Raw genomic sequence first — 26464 nt, forward strand, 5'->3', positions numbered from 1 at the left:
ATTATTTTATTCACAATTAAATAAAATATCAATAATCTATATTTAGTTTTATAGACCAGAAGATTTTGTCTGAACGTACTAACGATATTACCAGCCAGCATTATTTGAAAAAAAAATTTTACTTAGCCTATTATTGACAAGCAGTATGGATTTAATAACATCACGGTATATCCTAAGGTGGAAAAACAGTAACGTTGAACGCCTGAACGATGAACCTGGTGGAACAGATACTTTATAGCATGAAGCTGGAGTGTTTAGTTGAACGTCCTAATATGCACAGCGACCAGATATTTAAAAAACCTTTTTGCATAGTAAGTATGCAAGGAATGAAATAAGACTTAGAACTACATGAGACAAGGAGAAAAGGATTGACTTTCTCATTAAGAACACATAGAATATATTTAAAAAAAAAATGTAATACATTTTATTCAATAAATGAAGGATGTATATATATTTGAAGAGGCATTTTATCCTTCTCATATTATGAATGTGTATGGTCGGATGTTTGTTTGTTTGTATGTCTTTCAAAATGGCTGGACAGATTTGAATGAAATTTGGAATTGTGATAGCTTATACGATGACTATATACAAGCCATAACATCTTCCCCCTTCCAACACGGGCGAATATGCGGGCAAAAGCTAGTCTTTTATAGATCCCGAAAAGTCTACACTAAATACTAAAGCCAATTTCTCTTATTACATAAAACATATCGATGTATAAATAAAGTTAATTGAAATGTCGTTTCATTTTCTAATTCAATGTAATACAAACTTAAACTTCTTGGAATGTATTATATTGCAATTTACTGATAAGCAAACTGACGCATATGGATTCAAACATACATATCCACACTACTAAGCTCAAGTGCAAATCGCAAATACCTCACGAAATTACAACTAAAGTGAACTTAAAAACGTATCAAAAAGTACACACATTCGTGTAATCATTTACATAGCAAAATCAAAAAGTATAAATATTTTTTACTGGAGACACGCACACTAATACAACGTGTATTTACTATAATAATATAATGTCAAGTGTTTCTATTGAAATGTATCACTAAAGTCCGGCCGCTGGAGAACGTATTCCTGGTAGGTCCCTGATCGAATTGGCAATGTCACTTTGAAGTAACGAGAACTTACGATAAAAATATAAATGTTGTAAAGGAAATAAAAATAATAAGAATATTATAGCGACAATATATTTGAACTGACCATCTTGTAATAGAATTCCTTTTTATGTATATATGGAAAAAGCACACATATAAAAAAATCCTCATATGATTACTCACACCAATAACGAAGTCCTGTCGATCACACGTGTCCAGCTGTCTTCTAAATTCCACGATTGTGTGCGTGTCGTTTTGAAAGCCTAATACCATCTCGTAGTTCTGCACTTCGTCCGCAACCGCCCGGTCATCGAACGCTAGTCCGTGACAGTCCTGCAAATCGATACGAATTATTTAAATTTCAAAGAATATGTGGAGCTGGTACTTATATTATCGCCTTAAATCTTTCCATCGCATCATGGAAACAGTGGACGTTCTTTGAAATTTTCTAAGGTCACTTGAATTACGCTGGTATTTTTGGTCTGGAGAGGTTGTCCCAAATAATATACTGATATCATCATATCTCATAACATCATAAATACTTTTATGATTCATTCATATTCAAATTCGTCTTTTATATTAACCATTAGTGTAGAAAAATTTCAAAGGAAATATTTTCCAATACAATTCATGTTATAAGAAAATTTAAGAATATTGATTTGACTTCGTATGGACAAAAAACATAATATATACGAATATTTAAATAACTATAGTCAAAGTTAAGTGAAGTAAAAATACACTAAATATTATACAAAATTTACTTTATATCTATAAATTTTTAGTAACAGTGCTTGTTAATCTAAATACTCAAAAACATGAAATAGATTTCTGTTATAAGTTACAAAATCGCACTAATTCGGCATCCATCTCACGTCTGCATTCGTCATCCACATTGCTATAAAGGCGAGGGTCAACTTTCCAAAAGGAGCAGTCTATCTTTAATAACTCCTTATTAAATCTATCTCATTGTTACGACCAATATGCTACCTGTCAAGCTAAAATCAATTCTAATGCAAGGCAATAAGATGTATCATAGCTATCCGATTAAAGTCGACGGTAGTTTTAATTTTCAATTGGAAACAGCTGACGAAAGGGCTTTGAACGTAAAACGGCAGATGCGCTAGAGGCAGAGGTGTGCTATAAAGATAAATAATAATAATTCCTATACTATTTTCGTTTTTTTTTTTGCGTCGGCAGATGTCGCATCGCACGTGCCAGAAGCACCTGGCCCTGTGTACTGACAGGGGTGTCATTTACCAAATGTCAGCGTTCCTACGCATTGTTGATGCTATACGAATGAAAAAATATATTCATTTCGTACAGTTAAACTTTAATTCAACGATAATAATCCGTGACCTTTTGTTTCGTTTTTAATAGGATGTTTCTTTTTAAATGCAATGAAATGTTAAATATTTTTAATAAAGTATTTGCAAGCCATTCATCAAAAACGCTGCTGTAGGTAATATTTAAATATATATATATATATATATATGAAAAGAAAAAATCAGATTGTACTGACGTATCAGAATCGAATATTACAAATCTATTGATATCCTTTTTACACTAAGTCTCAAACGTATTCATTAAAGACTAACACGAGCGAGACAGACTTATAATTACACATAGGAATAAAAGAAACGCAAAGTGAAGGCTAACTATCGAAGCCCTATCAGCTCCTATTTGTTTTACTATAGGAAGCGAGCAGGAAAACGTTGCGAAACGGGTCTGGTGAGTTGAAATCACAACAATTAAGCTCAGGATGTAATATAAAGAGGTTTTATTGAGTCGTGGGAACCTCTGGCGTTCTGCGTCGAATCGCTGAATTCATGCAAAAGCCTGTTTCTGAGTGTTACTAAACAGGGCTGTCGATATAAAATACGGTCTTAACAGTAATAGCTTTAAAAAAAAACGTCATGAAATGTTATATTTAAATAAAATATTCATAAGAAAAACCCTGAAAACTATTATTTCATTTTAAAAATACCTTTTATTAAAATGATATATATTTAAAATTTGTACTAATTACAACACGGAATTAGTACAATCAAAATATACCTTAGACTAACATTCATCATCATTTTACAAGATTGAATTGAATAAACTACCGGTTCTGAATGTAGATTCTACCGAGAGGAACCCGCAAGGAACTCAATAGTTATATTTTTATAACCTACATAATCTTAGCTCTTACTAAAAAAAATCCTAATTTTTTTTTAATTGCATTATATCCACAGTGATAACCCTAACTCAAGGCATAGCACATGTTACGTTTCATTAGTAACAATTTAATTTGCGATTCAATAACGCGTTAACATTGAACGATTATTATCTACCATCTACCGGATAGCTTGTCGTTAACAAATACGTGTAAAAAAACAAATAAAATTATTACTATTATCATATCTTGGAATATGAGTACGGTGTTTGCAGACCGACAGATCCGGGTTGTAGATTACAGAAACAGTTGAGGTCCTAACAGCTTCAGACCGGCCTTTTTATTATTTATTTTATTTTATTTAACACTTTTTTGTACACCACAAGCACAATTACAAACGATTACAAAATATTAAATATTAAATATTTTTATTCATACAAATTATGCAATCGCACCAAAAGGTATTATTTACCAATCGACCCTAAATTTAATAAATAATATGGTGTAAATATTAGGAAGTAAAGTTATACGAAGTACAGCAATAAATATGTACACACAGTAAAGAGCCTTTGATGATAGAAGATATGTTCTACATAACTATTTTCGGTGAGCTATACAGCAGATTTACATCTATATAATACAAGACGACGTAATCGACGATTATCCATTATAATTGTTTTCGTTTTTAGCCCAGACCACCAACTCGCATCGGAGCAGCGTGGTGGAATGTGCTCCAAATCTTCTCCTCAAAGGGAGAGGAGGCCATAGCTTGTAAATAGCCCAGACACATATTTAATTATAAACTATTGATTATAAATATCTTAATTTAACATTTCAAAATCTAAAGTTCGTTAAGAGCTCATAGTTGAAAAGCTAATAATAAAAAAAGTAGGCAATATTTAACAAGACATAATTCACATGAATTTATTTATTTTATTTGGTTATAGGGCTTTGTGCAAAGGTCGTCTAGGTAACAACTAACTCATCACTTATTCTAGTGCTTAACAACTCTACATAATATTTTGGATTCGGGACGAAAGGTGAGTGAGCCAGTATACTTATAGACACAGAGGACATAACTATTTAATTGCCAAAGTTCCTGGAGCATTGAAGATGAAAGGGTGTCTCTAACAACGCCAATAGATAGACAGTGGTGACCACTTACCATAAATTAGCCCATTTGCCAGTCCACCAGTTAGAAATAAGAAAATATGAGTACATATTTTAAAGAACTGTAGCTATTTTTAAATGTATTAAGTAATAAAACAAAGGCGAGACTTGTTTAACTGTTTCTCGGTAGAATAAATTCAGTCAAGGTTTAGACGTATGACTAATATCATCATATAACTGCTGACTCCTTCGAATGATACGTTATATTATATTGCTATGATAATTACACAGTTGTTTTATTTTCATAAGTCTGTACTTTAGAATTTAGAAGTAGTTACTGTACATTGTTTCTGACATATAAATTCTCAATAGAAGTCCGGAATTTATTCCGTGCCTCGGATAGGACGTAAAGTTGTTGCTCCTGCGCTTGAACTGTCTCTGGTAGTGGCAGAATGCCGTTCGATAGGTTTATCAGAGTGAGATGACAATACCTTCAACGGAGTTGGCACCGTTGAGAAAGACCGAAGTCATTCAGGATACCATCAATATATTATTAAAATTAAAATATGCAATTAAAATTGTGTTTTCTATTTAGACTGGTAAATGTAAAGGTAAGTCGACACCACCCCCATTGATAATAGTGTCAAAGAAATATTAACCATCCCGCACTAACCTAATTTACCAGCCTAAATAGTAAAGCCAATTTTAATTGCTTTGTTTTTTTTAATTAACTAACCTTGAGAACAAATTTAATGTCCTTTATAACAACAGTGTTACACTGACGCTTACTGCCTCTTAAAACCGGGACACAACAATACTAATAATAATAAGTATTGCTGTTTGGCGGTAGAATATGAAACGATAGATAGTACCCACCCTGGGTACTTCACACCGACCACTACCTATAAGTTACCGCCTAATTGGTTTATATTTTCTAGCACTGACTTATATTTGATACCAAATATCACATGTTTAGGCAACATTTTGCCAACGAAATTCCTTCAGTAACGTTTGATTCACGGTAGAATAAACTTGGGGTCACCAATTCATCAATTACCATAGTTGATTCTCGCATGAAATCACGTTTACCCATCGAGTGACGAACCGTGCGATTTACCAAAATTGAATGCTTCACTACACATACCGTTACACGTAAATAAATTTAACATTGATATTTGCACCCATGATAAGAATTCTGTGTGTGTGTTTTTTAATCATATATTTATTTAAAATATAAACGAGTCATTACAAAATTGATAACAAATACGCATACGAATTATTAAATGATGCAAATCATCTAATAAGTTTTTTTTTTAAATGAAACTTTACATGAGCAAGGTGTAAAATTATAGGTCGAATTTTAGTAGGTACAACGTATCTTATTAAAAAGTTTCGGGCAAAAAGATTCAACTCTGTCACAAGTACTGGTTTGCACGCTCGCTTTTATTAATTCTACATAGACTTATATTAATAATATATTATATATTCTTTATTCAAGTAGACTTATAATAGCACTTTTAAATCGTTATATTACATTGTTGAATTCAATGTAAAGCTACCTTCGTTTTGAAAAGTAGAGTAAAAACTGCAAAAATGTCAGTAGTTTTTAATGAAACAATTTGTCACGATCATAGTAAAACACAAACAAAAATTATGACCCCAAACCCACAACAAAACTTTAAAAACGCTGTACTTATTTATTGCAATATTAATGTTTTGATGATACGTCATTGTTTTACGAATTCTATATGTATAATATCAGAAGTTTTAGCGTGGAGACAATGACATAAGACGCAAGACCGACTGATAGCATAGAGACGCGATGACCTGACTGGTTGCGGAAGGCAGACAGGATGCAATGGCATATGTCTCTATCAGAGTGCGCTAATATCTATACGTACGCCTGGCAATGGAATAAATACGATCAGCTGATTGATGAATTATTATAATAACTTGGATAAACATGACAATATATTCTAATAATAATTATTTTTTCTCAATATGGTTTTAAAAAATTCTGTATGTTTTTAAGGACTTAATATTTTTTTCAATTATTTACTTATTTTTTTCAATTATTACTACCGCTATGAAGAAAAACTTCGAGTGGATATTTAAATAATTCAATTCAAAATTTTAAAAAGCTGCCTTAATAAATCAATCAACAGCATTTCACCGTTGACACAATTCCGATAGCTTGGGCGAACATTGCTCCAAGCAATCCTGTCTCTGTGTATTGTTGGATTTAGGTTTAAAGGGCGAATACGACTATGCCTGATGGCTTTTCATTTGTGAGATGTTGATGAGAGGAAAGAAAGTAGATTTGTAAAGTGCACTAACACACTAACTTGTGTTTTACTCTTTGGAGAATGCGATGCGAAATTTCGGTCTGAAGAACAAATATTATTATAAAGAAAAAAAAAAATTGGATTAAAACAAAAGTGCTCTTTGATCTCTAGTTGATTCACGTATAAATTGCCCGTCGACGTGTGAGCAACGCGAATTGCGCATCAGAATTTACCGGAATGTAACGCAAGAATAAATTTTCATAACATTTATGACAACTTTTAAATGAAAAGGTAAATAATAAATAATTCATTTGCCAGACGCAAAATAATTTTATTAAATAGACGTATGGAATGAGTCAGTCAAATACAACGTTGTCTCATTAACAAACAATTTCTGCTATTATATATTTAATTATCTAATTTATTAATTGGTGCAATTTAATGATAAATAAAATGATAAATTATCAATATAATATATGTAACCCATATCACTCAGGCATAGAGTTGATTAGGTACTAAAAAATGGTTCATTACATTCGTGTCACAGCGCACGCCTAAATAGCTTATAGGTGACAGATTTTTTTCCGACTTACTCAACACTTATTTAAAAAGTATTCAGATGTTTTTCCGTGGAAGATTAACATTAATTACCTCACAAACTTTCGCATTTATAATATTAGTAAGAGGGCACAAACAAAGACAGATAACATACACTTAAATAAAGAGTTCGATCACTTTTATCTTATCGTATACGACGAGGACAATGCGGTCGCAGTTAATAACAATAATGACGGCGAAGTGATGAAGTATGAGAAACGAGACAAATCTCAAAATAAACTTTACACAAGTAGTTTTGAAACTTAATTTAATTATATTCGAACAAGTTGTCCCCCGCAGCTTTACTTGCATTTTAGGGGTTGATCGTGAAACTTATCAAGCGAGCATAAACAAATTCTATCAAATTCAGTTCAGTGGTTCAGCTGAGAAACAGAGACAGACTGAATTACTTTAGCATATTATTTTTTTTATCGGTAGACGGACGACCCAATGGGCCACAAGGTGGCTCATTGTCACAACCGCCCATAGACAATGGCGCTGTAAGGAATATTAACCATTCCTTACATCACCAATGAACCACCGGCCTTAACTAAGATGTCATGTCCCTTGTGCCTGTAGTTACACTAGCTCACTCACCCTTCGAACCAGAACACAACAATACTGAGTAATGCTGTTTGGCGGTAGAATATCTGATGAGTGGTACCTACCCAGACGGGCTTGCACAAAGCCCTACCATCAATTGAAGTAATTTATAATATTAGTATAGATTATCGGTAATACTTTGGAGTATAGGAACTAGAAGAATTGACACCAGAAGAACATTTCTTGAATTATTTGATAGTACGGGTCTGTACAAGTCCGTCTGGGTACCCAGTCATCATAATTTATACCGCCAAACATCAATACTTAGTAACGCTGTGTTCCAATTTGAAACAACAGACCCAAATGACGTAACATTGAAGATCGCAAGGCATTGGAAATTTAAGTGATGGTTAATATTTCTTAAAATACCAATGTCTGTTTACGTAGGTGACCATTTAACATCAGGAGCTCATTTGGAAAATATTTAATGCCCGTGCCAATACAGTAAAAAAAATAACAATATGACAAAATAAATGGGATATCGATATAATTCTTTAAATGCGGTTAAGATAAATAATTGCTCATTTCAATCAAAGAGACTGTTATTTATTTCGGTAATGTCGAACACGTATCCGTTAATGATGTTTTTCTGTATCATTGCTCTGTTGCGTTTTTATTGTATTTTCATTATTATATTTAAAGTAACTTAGTGAGTGATGTTTTAATGCTGAGCCATATCTTTAATTGAGTTTAATATAATTACTTAGAAAATTATTATTAAAAACAAACATTTGTGTACAATTTTAATTTATTATAAATGTATATATATTATAAATAAAACCAGATTAATGTATGATTTGAATGGTACATTAGAAAATTTTCAGACCGGAAATAAGAGGTTAACCGAGAAAATTAAAAATACCAAGCAGCCACACAAACAGTTTTTAAATAATAACAATATTTTTATTGGTTAATTTAAAAGGTCAATGACATTAAAATTGTATAAAATTTCTTGGAAACATTTTTCATTTCGTTCTATTTATTCAAATGGAAAATTAAGTTTCATACAGTCAACTAATTCCAATGTATATTTTACAAAGGGCAGATACATATCGGAGACGGCCGTCAATAACAATACACCAAGAATAGGGTATCTGGAACCACGTCAGGTAAATGGTCGTCTATGAAACAAGCCGACATTGCGCAATCGATTCTATTGTAGAATATATTCCAAGTTCAGACGGAAGCATTAAAATTCCTTATACGTTTACACAAAAGAATAAGTTTTGAGAAACGCGTGGTGTTTCGCGCATGTGAATCTTCAACACAATAACCGTGAAACATTGACGTCAAACGATAGTAGACTCATTCAGAGCATTCCATGTGAATTCGAATGATGAATGTGATCCCGATACTTTCCTATAACTGATTTAAGATGGCATTTAGATTATTTAGGATGGCAGATAACCGAGTTATTTACCCATAGACATTTGTAATAAAATGTTCACCACCTACCTACCACTTTGAGAAAGAAAAATATATTGATTAATTCCTTAAAAAGTCCGTATAAGTGTTTGTCTGTGTCCGTATAAGTTGCATTATGTTTACAAAAAACAAATAAATAAAAAACAGTATCTATAGTTTACCACTAATAATTTTACTAAAAAATATGTAAAGATCGGCTATAAAGAAGGATTTCCTAATTATTCGACAAACATGTTATTGTTATGCATTAATAATTAATTTGCATTATTAAATAGTTTGTTCCAAAAAAAAAAACAAATTCGAATCAAATTTTTAATCTGTATTCACACATAACAAACATTAATTATAATGGAGGTGGAACATTTTATGACATCAACCTTATTCCTTTATTTTCATTGTGGAATTGGAAGATTTAATTTTGATTATTAATAACATTTGTGAGTCAATGGATTTAGAGGAATTACTACTGTTGTCTTTATCGTTCACATACATATGTTTGTTTATACATATAGTATTACCAAACGAACAAAAACAAAACACGAATTTATCTTACATACGCGTTCTCAGATAAAGGATGTTACTGTAGAACACGAAAAATGTAATAAGTAGCTTATATAAAAACAGCTGATATATTTTTTATTAAATGAATTCGGCGTCAGACAACTAGTGAAATACGAAGTGAGTTCTTAGTGAATACCACAGCTGCTCAATACTAAAGTAGTTCTGTTCATAATGAATTCTAATAATTAAAATCATTAAGCAAACTGTCAACAAAATATCAACTATTTCTGTCAATGATATTAGAGTAACATATTACAATAAATATGTATGCAAATTTAGACTCTACATATTAAATATAAAGTTTATTTTGCACCGTGGGAAAGAAATGTATTAATTCTACTTGTATTTCTACGTATAAACATTAAACTGCAGGTGTCTGTCTGTCTGCCGTGCACCTTGCATTATGTATGACCTCGATCGAACCTCATGTTTTGAATTAATCACGTAGTAAACCGTAACAGAGGTATAAAAGCAAATATAAATAATTTATTACGTCAGAAACAAAAAAATAAATAAAAATATAATATATAAATAGCTTTAATAGTTCAACGTGTACTAAATGTGAAATTTGAAGCAAAGATATGTTGACAAATTATGAGAGTGCTGACTAACTTACTGAAAAAAATATCTGTAACTTTCCTAGAACTAATTAAATTTATTATTATAATCTTAGAAGCACTTTAAAAGTTAACTACCGTCTGGTCGCAGAGAAATAATTAATACTAAGGTATATCATTACGAAAACATACAATAATTTCTTAATTTTTATTAATGTAGGCGGGCTGGCAAATGGGCCATGTACTGCCCGTAGACATTGGCGCAGTAAGAAATTTTAATCATTCCTTCCTTCACCAATAAACCACCGATCTTGAGAACTAAGTTGTTATGTCCCTTGTGGCTGTTGTTACACTGTCACATAAACCCAAACAAACCGGAACACAAAATTGCTACTTGGCAGTAGAATGTCGGATGATTGGCTGGTACCTTCCAAGACGGACTTGCACAAAGCGGAGAGTATCTTTAATCTAACATAATATCTTCTAATCTCGGATTATTGGCTGGTACCTTCCAAGATGGACTTGCAAGCCTTAATATTAAGTTAAGTAGGTATCTATAATCTAACATAATATCTTCTAATCTGATAATTATAATAATTTAATTCTAAGTTGAATTATATTACTAACCATAACAAAAGCAATTATTATACACAGAAAAACAAATATTTAATCCTTTATTCAGAGAAATCTCGTTAACAATGAAACAAAGCTCTATTTTACTAATAAATTATATGTTATAATTACAATATGCTAGTAAAAAGTTTTCAAATATATCGAGATTTGAAAACGGCTAAACTAAGAAGAAAATTCAAGGAATAGTATAACGTATTATTATATTGATAAGATATATAATTCATTATTGTTTGCGATTTCCATCCATACAAAGATTCAATCCGCTGATCCAGAGGCATGGTATTGATGCACGGATCACTGTGTATTGATGTACTCGTAAGATATAGCAAGAATGCAAGGCAGATCGAAGTGAGATAAGCGTTTCGTTCGATTTTACACGTCCCATACTTATAGTATCGTTCGCTCATATCGATCGATTTGTTTTAAATTTTATATACGTTCTATTTTTCGAACGATAATACTCAAGCGTTTATGTACTAATAAATAACTGCTTTTTAATACTTAATATTCTATTTTCAAATTCCAATTAAAATGTTAATTTAATATTTAAATCAAATGTTATTTTTATGAAATTCTAAGAAGATATGTTTTTTACAAGTTTTTTTAGGGAATATAATTTGTGAAGGTACCGCAGAGTACTATATACTCTGCATATGTTGGTTGAAAATCTGTCTTGTTCATTGTTCAACCCGCATTTGAACAGCACGGTGAAAACGTAATAAGACTGGAGTAATAATTGATTTTACAAATTAATAGTTTTGGCCCAAGTGCGAACTTGTGAAAGTGTTTGGAGAGGACAGTTTCGCACACTCATAGTGAGCACAAAATTTCATAATGTGAAATAAGAATTGAATTGGAACATATAGAAACATGACTAATGCTTGACTTGTGGGCAAGGCAGTGGAAATATAAATATACCTTCTTCTTAAAATGATTGACGGCGAAAGTACCTTTCACAGTTACTTTAAACTCCGTATAACAATCCCATGAAAAACATAACAAGAGCATCCAACTTCCAACCACTTAAAACGGCATTGTATTTCGTGACAATGACAATTTCTTGTGGGAATCTATTACAGGAAAGGGTCTGATTAGATCTATTTATAAGGAAACTTCTGTATTATCTATTCTAACAACGATTCGTCCATAAGTGTGATGTCTGCATTCATTTAAAATGCCGTATCGTATGGAATTTAAAGCGTGTCGACCGAAAATTACGTGACGTGTAACGAAATCTTCACATGTTTTGACTCTTTGGACATAACGTACGTAGTGACAGCTGCCAAGAATACGATTTGACTTCAAATTAAATAAAATTTTAAATATCGAATTTAGACATTCAATTTGATCAAAAACGGTTTTTGATATGAAACATCTTTTGGCGCGATTTGTTTATAAGACCGACTCTTATGTTATAACGGCAAACGGCGTGACTTATAATTCTTTACTTTAATTTTCACTCGAGATTTATTTATTGGTTTACTTTTAATTTAAATTTTTAAATTACAATAAATACAGACTATACTTCGAAACATTCAAAGATACTCACCAATAAATGTTTGCAATGACCGCTTACCTAATAAAACTTGGTATATATGTACATTGTATATAACATCACTAACATATTTTACTTAGCGTTTAAGACAAACAGTTGTCAATTTTAAATCGTAACGGGTCGCCATAATGCAATGGTATCGTTATAAGTGCGTTAATATGCCAGGTGAAAATGCGTTAATGAATGCAGTTAACACATGCGTTACTGGTCTTACCGTATGAACGTGAGAGTTTGATATGAATCTAATGACGCGATAAAAAAAAATTAACCATAAAATTATCAAATTATGCGTCAAAATCGGGAGTTAGATTTTATTTAAAATTATATTTATTGACTTCTTATCGTTTCGCTTAAACGTGTTAATATTCTGTGGGAATTATTTTTTTCAATAAAGATCGGTGTATTTAGATGTAATATTCTCTTGGAAATGATTTAGTCTGTCAGGAATGTGTCTAACAGTAGGTTATGACTATGATTATTCATATAAAATGTTTTGAATGAATATTGATGGTTGATATTTTTTTGTTGTTTACCTATGTCAACAACAATCCCCTTAGTCATAAGTCTAGTGAGTCAAGTTATATATGAGTCTCATCGGTCTAAGTTCGCAGATTCATCTAGAAAGTTGTTGGATTTTTTCCCAACAGCATACCGTAGTATGAAACTAGGTGGTGTTTGCAGGACTCTCTACGCTTGAATTATTTTCAGTTGTGTTGTAGGGGACCCCGGCAGCTTATGACTTCTGTTATTGCGCACACTTTTGCACCATTAATTTTTTTTTTTTTTTTAATTTATTTATTTATTATATAAAAAAGTTTTTACAAAAACATAAGTTCTCGCCAAGCTGGTATATATAATGTATTTAATGTCTTGCGCTGTCCGTCTCTCTTCACATTCATGATCGATATCCTTTAGTAAGATATCATCATCACTCCAATCATCTTCCGCCCGTGTTTTCATCGTTTAAAGGCAAAGTGGGGTATTGTATTCAAGTGTTACATAACCTAAGTAATAAATCAGAGTGTAAGTTATCACCATTTCAAATTTCATCTAAACACTCAAGCAAAAACGGCTGGGATGATCGTGTTACTTACAGCTGTTTAGCTGTATTCACATTTATAATATTAACATTAGTAATTAGTAGCAAAATATCAGTACTGTGGATTTTTTGGGTTCCATAATCGCAACAAACTTTACAAAGTGAGTAATAAATAAGATAAAAACAAATGAAACCACGACATATCGTATTTCCTCGAAGATATTACATTATCATAAAATACATTAATAAGTATTCAACGAAGACTAAAACAATAACACGTATTCTACAAAATATTTTTATAGTTGATCGTAAAATTTGTACCCGTGACCGAAAATAAAAAGCATCTTAGAACCTTTTCGAAATATTCTCTTCAACCATAACACTGGAACTGCATCGTTGACTAATCAATACCGAGTACAACATGGTTCTAATATTCGCGTTGTTGTTCAACTGGTACGTCAATATGTGACAAGAAAACATCGAATGAGTCATCTCTACGTGATTGTACTCAGGGTGTAAGGGGGCTAAGTACTGTCGTGCACACAAATGATAGAATCGGGATTTTCCGAAGCAATGACGGCACAACACGATATGTTGAATACTAATTTAGTTAATTTAAAGTATCCTAATTTATTCGATCGTTAGATCTGATACGTATTTTTAAGAAAAGGTAACATGTAAAACGATTCGCATACTAATATTGTACTTATAAAAGTTTCGCAAATGCTCGTAATAGCTTTGCGAATTTACATATCTTTAAAGATTATGTGTACGAAATTTAAATTGAATCAGTGTTTTTTTTTAAAGATGCCACGTAAGGTTTTAAGAACTAATTTATTTTAAATTGCCGTTTATTAAATTAAAAAATATAGGCGGTATTATAGTCCCGTGTCTGAGAGAACGCAAAGCTTCGTAAGATCCCTACACCTGATCATTTTTCAGTTGGGTCGGGTTACTGTAACCTTGGACTATGACACACATACTGTTCTGTATTTCCCGTATTATTGGAGTGAAAGAAATGTCTCACATATATTGCACGATGCTTTGATTTAGTTTTAATATTATTTATGTGTATAATAAGTATGCATGTGTGTATAGATCCAATTATTTATTTATGTTATCAATGTAAAGACACCATCGGTTAGTCCCTTCTTCCACGATGCAATCAGACTTTTTTTTCTGTATTACAACGTTCAAAGAGGTTTTATTTGATTTTCTGCATTCCACATCCATACCTACTGACTTTTATCATTTCCATAAAAGCGTTGAATTATGTACATATTAAAATCATAAATAGGTGAATAAAATGTTATTCTGTTTAACTTCATCGGAAAAAGTCGGTTACGAGACTGATTCTAGATCCAAGGTCGCATTGTATGTTAGTATGTTTACTGTGACTCAATGTTTATTTGACCTTATAATATTATTATAATTATAGTAAAATGCACAGAGACGATCTTAATACCGATATTTCTGCAATGGAGTTCTGATGAACTTTATAAGTAGAGTATATTTTATATGTCGCAGGGGAAAATATAGTATTGAAGTGCTAATCACACAACTGTAGCCGCGCACGTATTCTTCGCACGCACAGCGTTTTAAAATACAAGATGAATAAAATCACTTATGTCTAGGTTTTAACGGAAAAATGCCGAAGGGCAATATTATTCCCTCTATTTCTTTCTTTTGCATTTATTCTCATCTGATGCTGGGCTATATATGAGGATAGGTACTTATATAAGTAGATAATAAATCAAATTTATATTTGCTTTATTAAATATAATTTCCACTAACAATGGTACTCTATCAGGAGTATCGTTTCTTACCATACATATGTATAAGATAAAAAGGGTTCTAAAGAGTTTACTAATTTTTTAAATATGGATTTTTTTACACTTTTCTCGTCGACAGTACTCTCTCTCATTAACCGGGATTCAGACCCTAGTGGTTAACCATTCGTCATACAACCCGAGTTATGTATGGCTTTACACGTAATCCCTTGAAAAACCCATATCATTGATCAATCATTGAGTTTTAATATGAATGAATTTAAGGTGTATAAGACATTTTTTGCGTATCTTTTTCACGTAATATTAATATCACATTTGACTTCTTATTAAAAAGTGTTATACGTTGAAATAAAACTAGTTTTTAACGGATTTAATCGCGTATATTACGACACGGGCAGACTGCCCTGTGACCACGAACACTGCAAAGTGCTCGAAACGTCGGGATGTTAAAATAATTAATATACGCGATTAAATCCGTTAAAAACTAGTTTATTTCAATGTGTAATAATCGCGAAAATCTAAGACAACATTAAGTGTTATACGATTATATGTTTACCTATTGATTTGTTTCAAATTAACTACTGAGTTTTTATCTTTTCAAAGTGGAACATTAATTTGGAACTACTGTAGCTTCAAAATTATGATCTAAATATTTGATTGGAATGGAATTTTGATTTAGATTGGAAGAACAAAAAAAAAAGAGTACAAACTGTGACCATTTTCGACAGTATTGGACCAGCTGACGGTCAGCTCATGATCACGAAAGAACCCCAAAAATATTTAAAACCAGAACATAATATATAAAATGTCGTTTTTAAATTATAGTATTGTAAAGCGTAATAGCGAATTATTCACCTGATGGTAAGTGTTTGTCAATATATATTGGAACTATATATAACTATATAATTATATATTAAACATTTTTTAAACTACAAAGTTATCTTCCGCAAACTGTAGTTACACTAGCTCATTCATCCTTATCGACAACAGTATCAAGTATTGCTATTTGACGGTAGAAGATATAATGTAGGTAGATACCTACGCATACAGTCTTGCTCAAAACCCTACCACTACGTAAATGTATAACATGTCTGATTTATTTATCGTTGATAAAATAGTGAACACATAATCAAGACAAGTGGTACTTAGTCTCAACATAAAAAATAATATATAAAATAGATATATATGCATACAAAGTGTACTGCAGAACAAGTGAACAACTAGCTCAGTCGATCCTAAGGATCTAGGAGGAGAACTATTAGGTGCCACTGTAATCATCATTATTCAAAAAATTCGTAAATGCTATATGCAAACAATTAGCGAATCTTGCCATCGCGATTAAGAATTATCTACAATTTGATACAACGCCATCTAGTATTTATAAGATGAAATATATATGTACATTGATTACGTATATAACAAGTTCATTAACAATACTATAATATACTGTATTCGGTCCATCGCTATGCTGTTATTTCCTGGTATAATTAAGATAAATTAGGCCTAGTTCCCAAAATAGTATTACGAGTTAGTCTAAAATCGGAGCTCAGTCCGTATAAATAGATTTTATTTTATACGTAATAAACATATCCTATTTCGACCTTCATAACTTAATAAAATACTTAATGTAATTATATGAATCTTATAAAGTTGAATAATTTATTTATGTGTCTGTTTGCTTGTACGTGCTAATCTCAGAAATCCATTAGTCCGATTTGTATAAGACTTACTTACAGATCGTTGATTTTCTGAAGACCATTTAGTTACAAAACCATTCATGAATAGTTGTTGGTAATAACGTTAGTAGTGTTCGCTTCAAACTCATCCGAACCGAAAGGCCAAAAAAAGGTACGATTATAATACAAACATATTACATTTTAGAACCATCAAGAAGTTCAATATCGTTAGGATAAACAAAGCAAGAATAGAACAAATAGGCTTCTATTTATAATATTAGTATATCAAAAAATATACGAGTATATCATTGGCAAAGTATTCGTGCCGTCTGAAGAGCACCTGACCAATAAGCGGTTAGTTTCACCTGTCGTATCTATAAATGTAACCAATAGATATAGATTACTGTTTGCGGTCTAAGTAATAATCAAGGTTACCGATAAACTAATGCGTTATTAAAAATATATAAAAAAAGTCTAAGGTACGACGTAACTCGTCAATGTAGTGGCTTATAAGACTATTTGTAAGAAGTCCTTGGTTCAAATCACTCTCGAACAAGGCTTTACTTGCTGCTACCTGGTTAAGTAACACCCACTCATTATATATTCTACCACTGAAAAGCAATACCTGGTATTATTATGTTCCGATTTGAAGGTTAGTCAGTGTAACAGGCACAGGGGACGATATTATTTCCATATTGTGGCATACTGACGATTAATATTTATATCATAACAAGCTATTACAAAAAAATATATTTTCCTGTGATCAAAATTTAAATGAAACAAAAGACAACGATTCAATATCAATAATAGTAAATAATTAATAATAATCCACGAAGTGAGTATAACGCAGTCCATAATAATTGAGTGTAAATCAGTAATTTAATACCGGCAATAAAACAAAGCCGAATTGGGTTAAGTTTGAAATTCCTGGGTTAAATAAACAGAGATTTCAAGTTAATCCCAATTGGCAGGCCGGCGGGATACTTTATATACTTTTTTTAAACTCAATCGAATGGCTTGCTTTTGTTACTAAAATCTAAACAAAGTGTTATTTGATAGAGTTCGTTATTTAATAAAAAAATCGTATTTAAAAGATTATATCTGGTAAAGAATATTTAAATAATTCAATGTAAAAATTAACTCATATAAAATGGCTATATTTATTTGTTAGTCCATTTTTAGGGTTCCTTACCCAAACAAACGACGGACTATTTATCTAAGACTCGGCTGTTCGTCCGTCTGCCTGTCTGTCACCAGGCTGTATCTCATGAACCTTAACAGTTAGACACTTGAAATTTTCACAATTGTTGTATTTTTGTTGTCGCTATAACAACAAATAAAATAAGTATTTAAGGGGCGGCTCCCATACAACAGACATGATTTTTTTTGCTATTTTTATAGAGAATGATATAGAACCCTTCGTGCGCGAGTCCTATTCACACTGGCCCGGTTATTTTAAATAGTAGACGATCACGACATTGATTGAAGTATAGAATAACATCCCTAAAAAACCTGCACGTATCGAACGAAAATTTGCAACATCTTTATCCAATAATAATAATATCCATAATGAATTAGAGTGGTGGAATAAGCTCCAAATCTTCTCCTCGAGAGAAGAGACCATTGCCGAGCAGAAAGACATTTACATGTTTTATCTCCTGCATTTTTTTAAAACGTCCAACGAGACGGTCTGGTACAGAGTATTAAATATTCAAGTTCAGAGGAACACGACGACCTAGTGTAATAGAAGCCTCATGAATAACTATTGTTGTCGTAACAAAAGAAACATTTTAATAAGTAGACTCTTAAGCTAAGTACTTTTTTTATATTTTTAACAGATTATACATAACTATAATGTAACTTTGTTGTTGTTTTGTACCTATATACCAACAATACTGAGATCAAAATCAAGGTAACATATATTCTCCAGTATCTTGTAGATGTGATTTATATTCAAAGACGTACACTTTATACAGTAACCATATCTCCAAGTAAAAATATCTTAAAACAGCTGGAACTTCCAGTAAATATTAACATAATAATGTTGATGACTGTTTAATCCTCATTAATCTCTGTTACTACCATTCCGATTTGAAGACATATTTGCTTTTAATACCCAAATTCTGAATGACTTGTGGAGAGAAATGGCAAGAACAATATCAAAATCTTGATACGTAATAGAGGTTATCGAAAAATGGGCCAAATACCAACTTAGGAAACCAGAATCCCACGAAAACTAATACAACAACACTACTCAACAAAAACAAACTCCGAATCAATGGAAAAGTCGTCGTCTAAGACTTCAATGCAAACTTTTCGAGATCACTTTACAATCCAAAAATTCGAATTGTTTTGCAGCCTCGCAATAAAATGCAGGTAAATTAAAATAACATAATTTGATATAACAACGGAACAACGGACTGTACGTATTTGGAGAAAAATAATACTTAAAAAAAATATTTAAAATAACACTACGGTCTACGTCCAAGGGGGTGGAACAGGAACTGCGCGGTGGAACTAGTAACATAATAGAGAAGAATATTCCCATACGTAATACCTAACTATGCACTTAAACATCATTTATAGCAAAACAAAACAACAATTAAAGTATTTAAACGTCGTATTATTCAAGTACCTACATTAAGAGCTCGGATACATGCTATCTGGTACACTGTTTGAAATTTTCAATGCGATTCGTACATTTCAGACGCTTTGTCTTATTATACACATATAATTATTCAAAACGTATCTAAGCTAAAGAGCAATCTTAAGGGGGTCTCCCTTACGACATTCTGTTATCAACAGGTCGCACACCAACATTGACAGCAGATCTTACTAGTCGAAACATAATGATTACTATTTTTCATAATAATAAAACAAGTCTTAAATATCTAAGTTTCACACGAAGCCGCGGCGTGCAAAGCTATTCAGTAAAGATGAAATTCGACACTTGACGCCCGACCCGATCGTGAAATGTTAAAAGCCGACTTACTGTTATACGCTATTTTGATGCTTGCATCGTTCAAATGTCATTATTATTCAATGTCTTGTTGGTTTAGTGTAAGCATATACCGAAGTCCTGGGTTCATATCCCTGATAAATAGTTTTTGAGATTTTGTGCCTTGAAATTTACACTAGAAGTCTGGAGTCATACAAACGGAACGGAGGTAATTCCGTACTACGGAAAGCACGTAAGGCATTTGATTCTTCGCCCTAAACTCTTTCCTTCTTTTCTTTCTCTTTATTTCTATGAGAATGGAATAGCACTTGCGTTTGTGCAAACACTTGTGACCTGACGTGTCCTGCACAGTTTGCTAAGCTGCCTTGAGAATGGTCATCTAGACTACACTCGGTTAGGAGAATATCATCATCATTTATAATGTAGTCATTGTCATACATTCTGATATTCTACGATCGAGTTCGATGTCGAGTTTTATATAAATTAATTCACACAGAATAGTCCACAAACGTTCGAACATGTCTACGTCACCAGTTACAAGAATGTGTTAAAGTGTCTTGGAAACTATTAAACAGTTTTGTACGTAACATACTTTAGTTAATTTATGCGCGTTCAGCGTAACGCAATCTAGGTATAAATCAGTGGTATTACATGTTTCTTCGACCACGAAAATGTTCGACAATCATATACCATAACGACAGCACTATTAACACAGTTGAACTATTCTATAGCACCGAACTCCAAACTCACCCTACACGATCATGACATATCAGAAAATTACAAGCGTAAATACATCGACTATAATTGTAACATTTAAAGTAATTATTTATTTATTCGAGTGACGGAGGCTCAATTAAAAAATTACGATAATAATGTGTTTATGTTAGTAATAAAAGAAACGTAAACAGACAAATTACATTAACTAATGGATCGAAACTATTAGTAGCACATTTAATTATACTGAAACTTTATATATATATTTGTCGTCAAGTTCGTTAGGTATCAAAGAGTAACCTTGAGCTTGCTCCATAGCAAATTTCATCATATTCGGTTCAGTGGTTTGGTCGAGTAAGAGTAACAGGCAGACAGAGTTGCTTTCGTATTTACAATATTAGTTATATATGAAGTATCACCGTTAGTCGTTTCTCAACATTTCACATTGAGGTACTTAAGTCCTTACAGAACAACCTCGTTGATAGTTATCATCATCATACGGTTACTCTTATATCATTTTTGAAGCGAATGTTTTTATAGCGCTTTAAGGAAAGAATACACTAGGTGGGTACTAATACCCAAAAAACTAAAGCGCTTGAAGTTCATAAATTTGTTTTATGACCCGAAGAAATTATATGAATTTTAACGCATATTAGTTTGCTGTGTTAAAATAACGATAAATGTTTTAACGATAAATAAAGAGGATAAAAAAATTAAGAGTGATCTAAGTTAAATCTTTGAGCGAAAAATATAGTAATTTTCTAGATATTAAAAAAAATAAATGGGTTTTTTTAATCGACAGGTGAGAAATGAAATCTCGTAAACAAAAGAGACAGTTAAGATGATGGCGGTGCCCGTCACGGTTCGATACTCGGGACGTTGACAGCATTCAAAAACCGCAGCCGAACTATTGTTTCATAAAAAATTATATAAAGGGCGCACAGAATATACCTTACCCCAACGTAATAAGGTCTACTATCATAAGAATCAATCGTTATTGTATTTTTGTTGAAATTACGCAAGTGGGTATCTCGTTAGCCATCACTATAAAAAATAAAAACTAGAAATACAACTCCCTTAAAGTTAATCTTGTAAAGATAATATTTGAACAAAGATCAAAAGTATCTATAAATATTTTATACGTTAAAGATATGTAAATTGTATATAATAAATACTAACGCGTAACTACTAATACTACATATAGAGCCTGTAAAATTCCCCAGCAGTGGGCTAAGGCCTCCTCCTTTAAGGATCAGGTTAGGAGCACATTCTGCTTCTGTTCCAATGTGGGTTGATGGATACTAATACTACATTAAAGACAATTTTATAATGAATGATCACCACCACGAACAGACATTGTAAAAAAATAGTAGGTAACCTGAAAGAAACCATCGTCAACGCACAAACAACATTCAAGATTAAGTATTACTATTCGGCGTTACAGTATATGTTGGTAACTACAACTACTTACACAAAGCGCTTTCACTAAATCAATTAAATAAAATAATCAATTACCGATATTTAATTTATTCAAATGAATCTTAGTTCTAATCAGAAATTATTTACGTAATAGTAGTAAGACCTCCTCGAAGTGAATTGGATATCGTGAGAATGTGATAACAGGTGCACTTACCAAGATCTGAGCGTTGCCGTATCTGTCGTCCACCCAAGCGACAACCAAGTCCGCCCCTCTCATATTTCTCGCCGAATTGAATCCTAAAGCGACATAACCACGGGTTCTCGCTTCTAATCTGAACGTTATAGTCGAATCCGTATTAACCCACCGCAAAATGACGTCACCGTTCTCATCCAGCCTCTCTGCATGCGCCCATATTAAACCCGATTCGTATGAATTCGAGGCATATGATTCTCTTCTATGTCGTGTTCTATATTGATCGACTATTCGACTCGTTTTCTCGTTTTTGTTTCCTGTTTGTAAAATTCGTGATGATTGTGAGTTCTGTGCGGTATTCGATGGTAGGTCATTGGGTTGCGTGTGTTGTTTAAACCTCGGCAGTTTCGCATCACAGAGAAATAAGGCGCTTAAAATTAGAACAGTTTGAAGATGCATTATTGTTAAGTTTTTCTTTATCTTCTTCAGTACATAACTTCGATTAAATCTGAAACAAAGAAAAGTCAATTAATTACGTGTTTGTAATATTAGTACACGTTACATATAATAAAGTAACATTTTTTTACAATTTTTGTCTGTCTGTCTGTTTGTTCTGGCTAATCTCTGGAACGGCTGAACCGCTTTCTACGGGACTTTCACTGACAGATAGCGGATTTAATAAGGAGTAACTTAGGCTACTTTATTTTAGAAATATATATGGAATAAAAACAAAATCACGCTACAATATGCAAATAATTTAAATTCAAATAACGCGCACGAAGTCGCGGGCACAGCTAGTCTTTAATAAAATCATAAACTTTAGGCTCCCATTACGTATTGTAATTACGTCATTATTATAATAATTGTTTTATTATTTCGAAATTATCCCTTATTGTAATGTAGGTATTTAAAAACTTTAATTTATAGTACCAAATAAATAAAAAATACTGCAAACAAAAAAAAATGGAATAGGTTTTATTTCGCTCCTCAAAAGGGATTAAAATTATAAAAAAAAAAACTATGTAACGTCGTAATATACATACACTAGGTATAATTCGTGTTATGAATAATGCAAGATATGAAACGAAATAACGAAATAAATATGACTATAATTAACATATTTATTATACTTAAAACCCCAATAGTTTGCCTCTTTAGTATTCAAACATACTGCAAACTTTACGCGAATAAAATGTAAATAACTGAAATTCGAAACGGTAATTGCAAATCATTAAAAAATGTATAAATTCCGTCGCAAGACGTAACGATAAGACGGAGACCCCGAACATTTTAGTATCAAACTTTCCTTTATTAGGTTTGTTCATTCAAATATCTAAAAGTTATCCAACAAAAAAAGAAAAAAAACGCAATATTTCGTTTCGTTATGGACTCTTATTTGCAAATGCTACATAGTAAATAAGGCTCGTCGCAACTTTAAGCTGAATATAAAAATATTAATTTAAAGTTACTCAAATATATACATATATGTACATATACACATACACGTGCCTAGTTGTTGCCCGACCGCTTCCGCTTGACGAATGCGAACATAATGAATCGGAGGACAGTGCTTTATTACACATAGAACATCACAATAAAAATCACTTGACGATTTTTTATGAAAACATTTTAGTGCATTTCTTTTTTAATTTTTTTTTTTTCGTTTTATATCTAATTTAAAACTAATTCTATCCCTCAATATTTTAAATCGTCAAGCCAATTGATTGATCAAAAGTTAAGTAATAAAAAAAAAATACGTTCAACGATACTCATAACAACGCATCGCGTCTAAAACGTCATTGACGTAGTCTCGTTTTTATAATATGACAAAAAATATTTAACCATCGAAGTGTTACAATTTCCGGTGACACCTTACATACATCCTACTAGGAAGACCCTTCCGTCAACATAAAGATTCTTAGAATGTCGGTAAAAAAGGATCCCTTTAAAGTTCTGATTTCTTTAATAGGCTTATTGGGAAACTACCATTTTTACCAAAATAAACGATTGTTAGTTTTTTCCAGTACTACGCAATTACTACTAAGACTATTTCAGAATATATTAAATGTGTATAAATATTCATGTTTACGTATTAACTCTGTCAACGTTCTCAGCCCTGTTATATTTAATAATTATAAACTATTTTAATTTTTTTATTTGTCATCACCGAGACATTTTTATTTAAAACAATATTTTATTAATAATGATTGCGTATATTATTAGTGACAAAAAAAAATCGTGAGAAATATCACTAGCATTAATTTAAACATTAATTAAATTTGCTACAAGTATGTTTTTAATTTCTAAACCATATTTTAACTTGACCCTCGAATAGAACAAAAATACGTACTATGGAAAGGTCAAATTTATTTGGTTAATTATATAAATTTTCTAGACGCATATATTATTAGAATTAAACAATAAACCCATTTTTTCAACTCTCACGTTTGTAAGATGTACAAAAACTAACTAGAATGGAATTAAGAGTAATTCGCAAAAACTCAATCAACATCTGTAATTATACAGAGCACATACCGTGACCACACTCGATAATGAAGACCTAATTTTTTTATAACATCTTTATATGCAAATTAACGCGTTTCGTACATATTGTGCCAAAGTTTACGAACCGAAGCGTACGGGAGATTATCAATGTATTCCAAAGTTAACAGTATAATTAAAAACTGTATTAAGTACAGAAAGTAGCTGTTGTTATACCATAGGTTTAAGTATTATACGAACAAATTAGAAAATAATGGTAATCAACCTAAAATGAGTAACTACAATGGTCTTGTGCAATACATGTATTTTAACCGATAATGATAATCAAATCCCGGCAAGCCTTTCATAGCTTACATTAAACGTAATCAGCGCTGAAGAAAAAAATAAACCCGCAATGAAACATCGTAATGAAATAATCTCCTATCCTTTGCCGAGAAGTTTGCGGGACCATTACCATTTACGGACAGTTGATATGATTCTTTCTTTCACATTTATTTCTGAATTCGCTTATCTAAAAAAAGTATTTTAAGCTAAAACTTAATGAAAGTATCGAATCATATAAATTACTTCGAAATATCTTTCTCATAATCGGAAAACGGAATAATAATATCGAAGTCCCGAAAGATAAAACTCACGGAGATGCGCAAAAAAATCCAACAGCTGCTCCCGAGGTACGAGTATATCGCGCGGGATTTACCGAGTCACCGAATAAATCATATAGTTTAAGCCATATTACTCTGGGAATTAAAATATACCATATAACACGGTAACCCTTTTTAACTACAGCATTGGTTAGTTGAGAATTGGGTTAATGTATGCATTGCTTGCTTTGCGAGCTTTAAATGAAGTGTTAAATGTGAAATAAAATTTTTGTTACAAGCTTCTATGTCCGAGATTTTGTGGAGGTTTAGATCAAGAGTATACGTAAAAGAAAAGCAGCCTAACAACCGATCGAAAGAGATAAACTAACCTTCTTTTTAAATATTCCATGGATTTGTTAACTTAACTCTTTGCTTTAGTACGCACTATAAAAAATTTAAAAAATCTTTATTTATAATAGCTAAGCATAATTCTACTTAATGAATTATGCTGTAATATAAATAAATTCACTTCAATTTCTAAGTCCTCATAGCAAATTCGTCGATATTACAATATTTCCCGAATCCATAATGAATAACAATGTCGAAGTTGTCTATTTGTCTTGACTCCGTAGTTATAATAGGTTTCATCTCAAAATAAAACCATAAAAACAAACTTAAAACAATTCATATACGAACTCTTTAATTTATATAAGAATATTTATCCGTTCTAAATTTAAAATCGAGATACCAAAATCGGAAGTGATTAACGGAAACACGACATAGAATCGTAATAAATATAACAGTGACAGCTATTTGATAAAATATTACAGTTAAGAATTCAGTCTAACGACCGAAATAGTAACTAAAACCCGTCACACCGAAACAAGATATCTGATTATCCACTTATTGAGAGGAAGTGTAAACCGCTCGCCTCTCGTTATAAAATAACCAATGTTTTTCTTTAAACCCCAAGATGCCAATTTGTTTTATATTTGTAACAG

General features: G+C 31.8%; 1 protein-coding gene across 2 annotated transcripts in view; it reads right to left on the reverse strand.

Moving 5' to 3' along the window:
* Window positions 1-26464, reverse strand: part of LOC125070162 (MOXD1 homolog 1-like) — a 69846-nt gene that overhangs the window by 7882 nt on the left and 35500 nt on the right. For both annotated transcript variants that reach the window (XM_047679896.1, XM_047679895.1), the window contains exons 2-3: window positions 22402-22888; window positions 1293-1442 (exon numbers count right to left, since the gene is read on the reverse strand). In XM_047679896.1, the coding sequence (XP_047535852.1) occupies window positions 1293-1442; window positions 22402-22839 (588 nt within the window). In that variant the 5' untranslated portion in view covers window positions 22840-22888. The remainder of the gene's footprint in view (window positions 1-1292; window positions 1443-22401; window positions 22889-26464) is intronic.

The sequence above is a fragment of the Vanessa atalanta genome, chromosome 16, assembly GCF_905147765.1.
Source record: "Vanessa atalanta chromosome 16, ilVanAtal1.2, whole genome shotgun sequence".
Lineage (NCBI taxonomy): Eukaryota > Metazoa > Arthropoda > Insecta > Lepidoptera > Nymphalidae > Vanessa > Vanessa atalanta.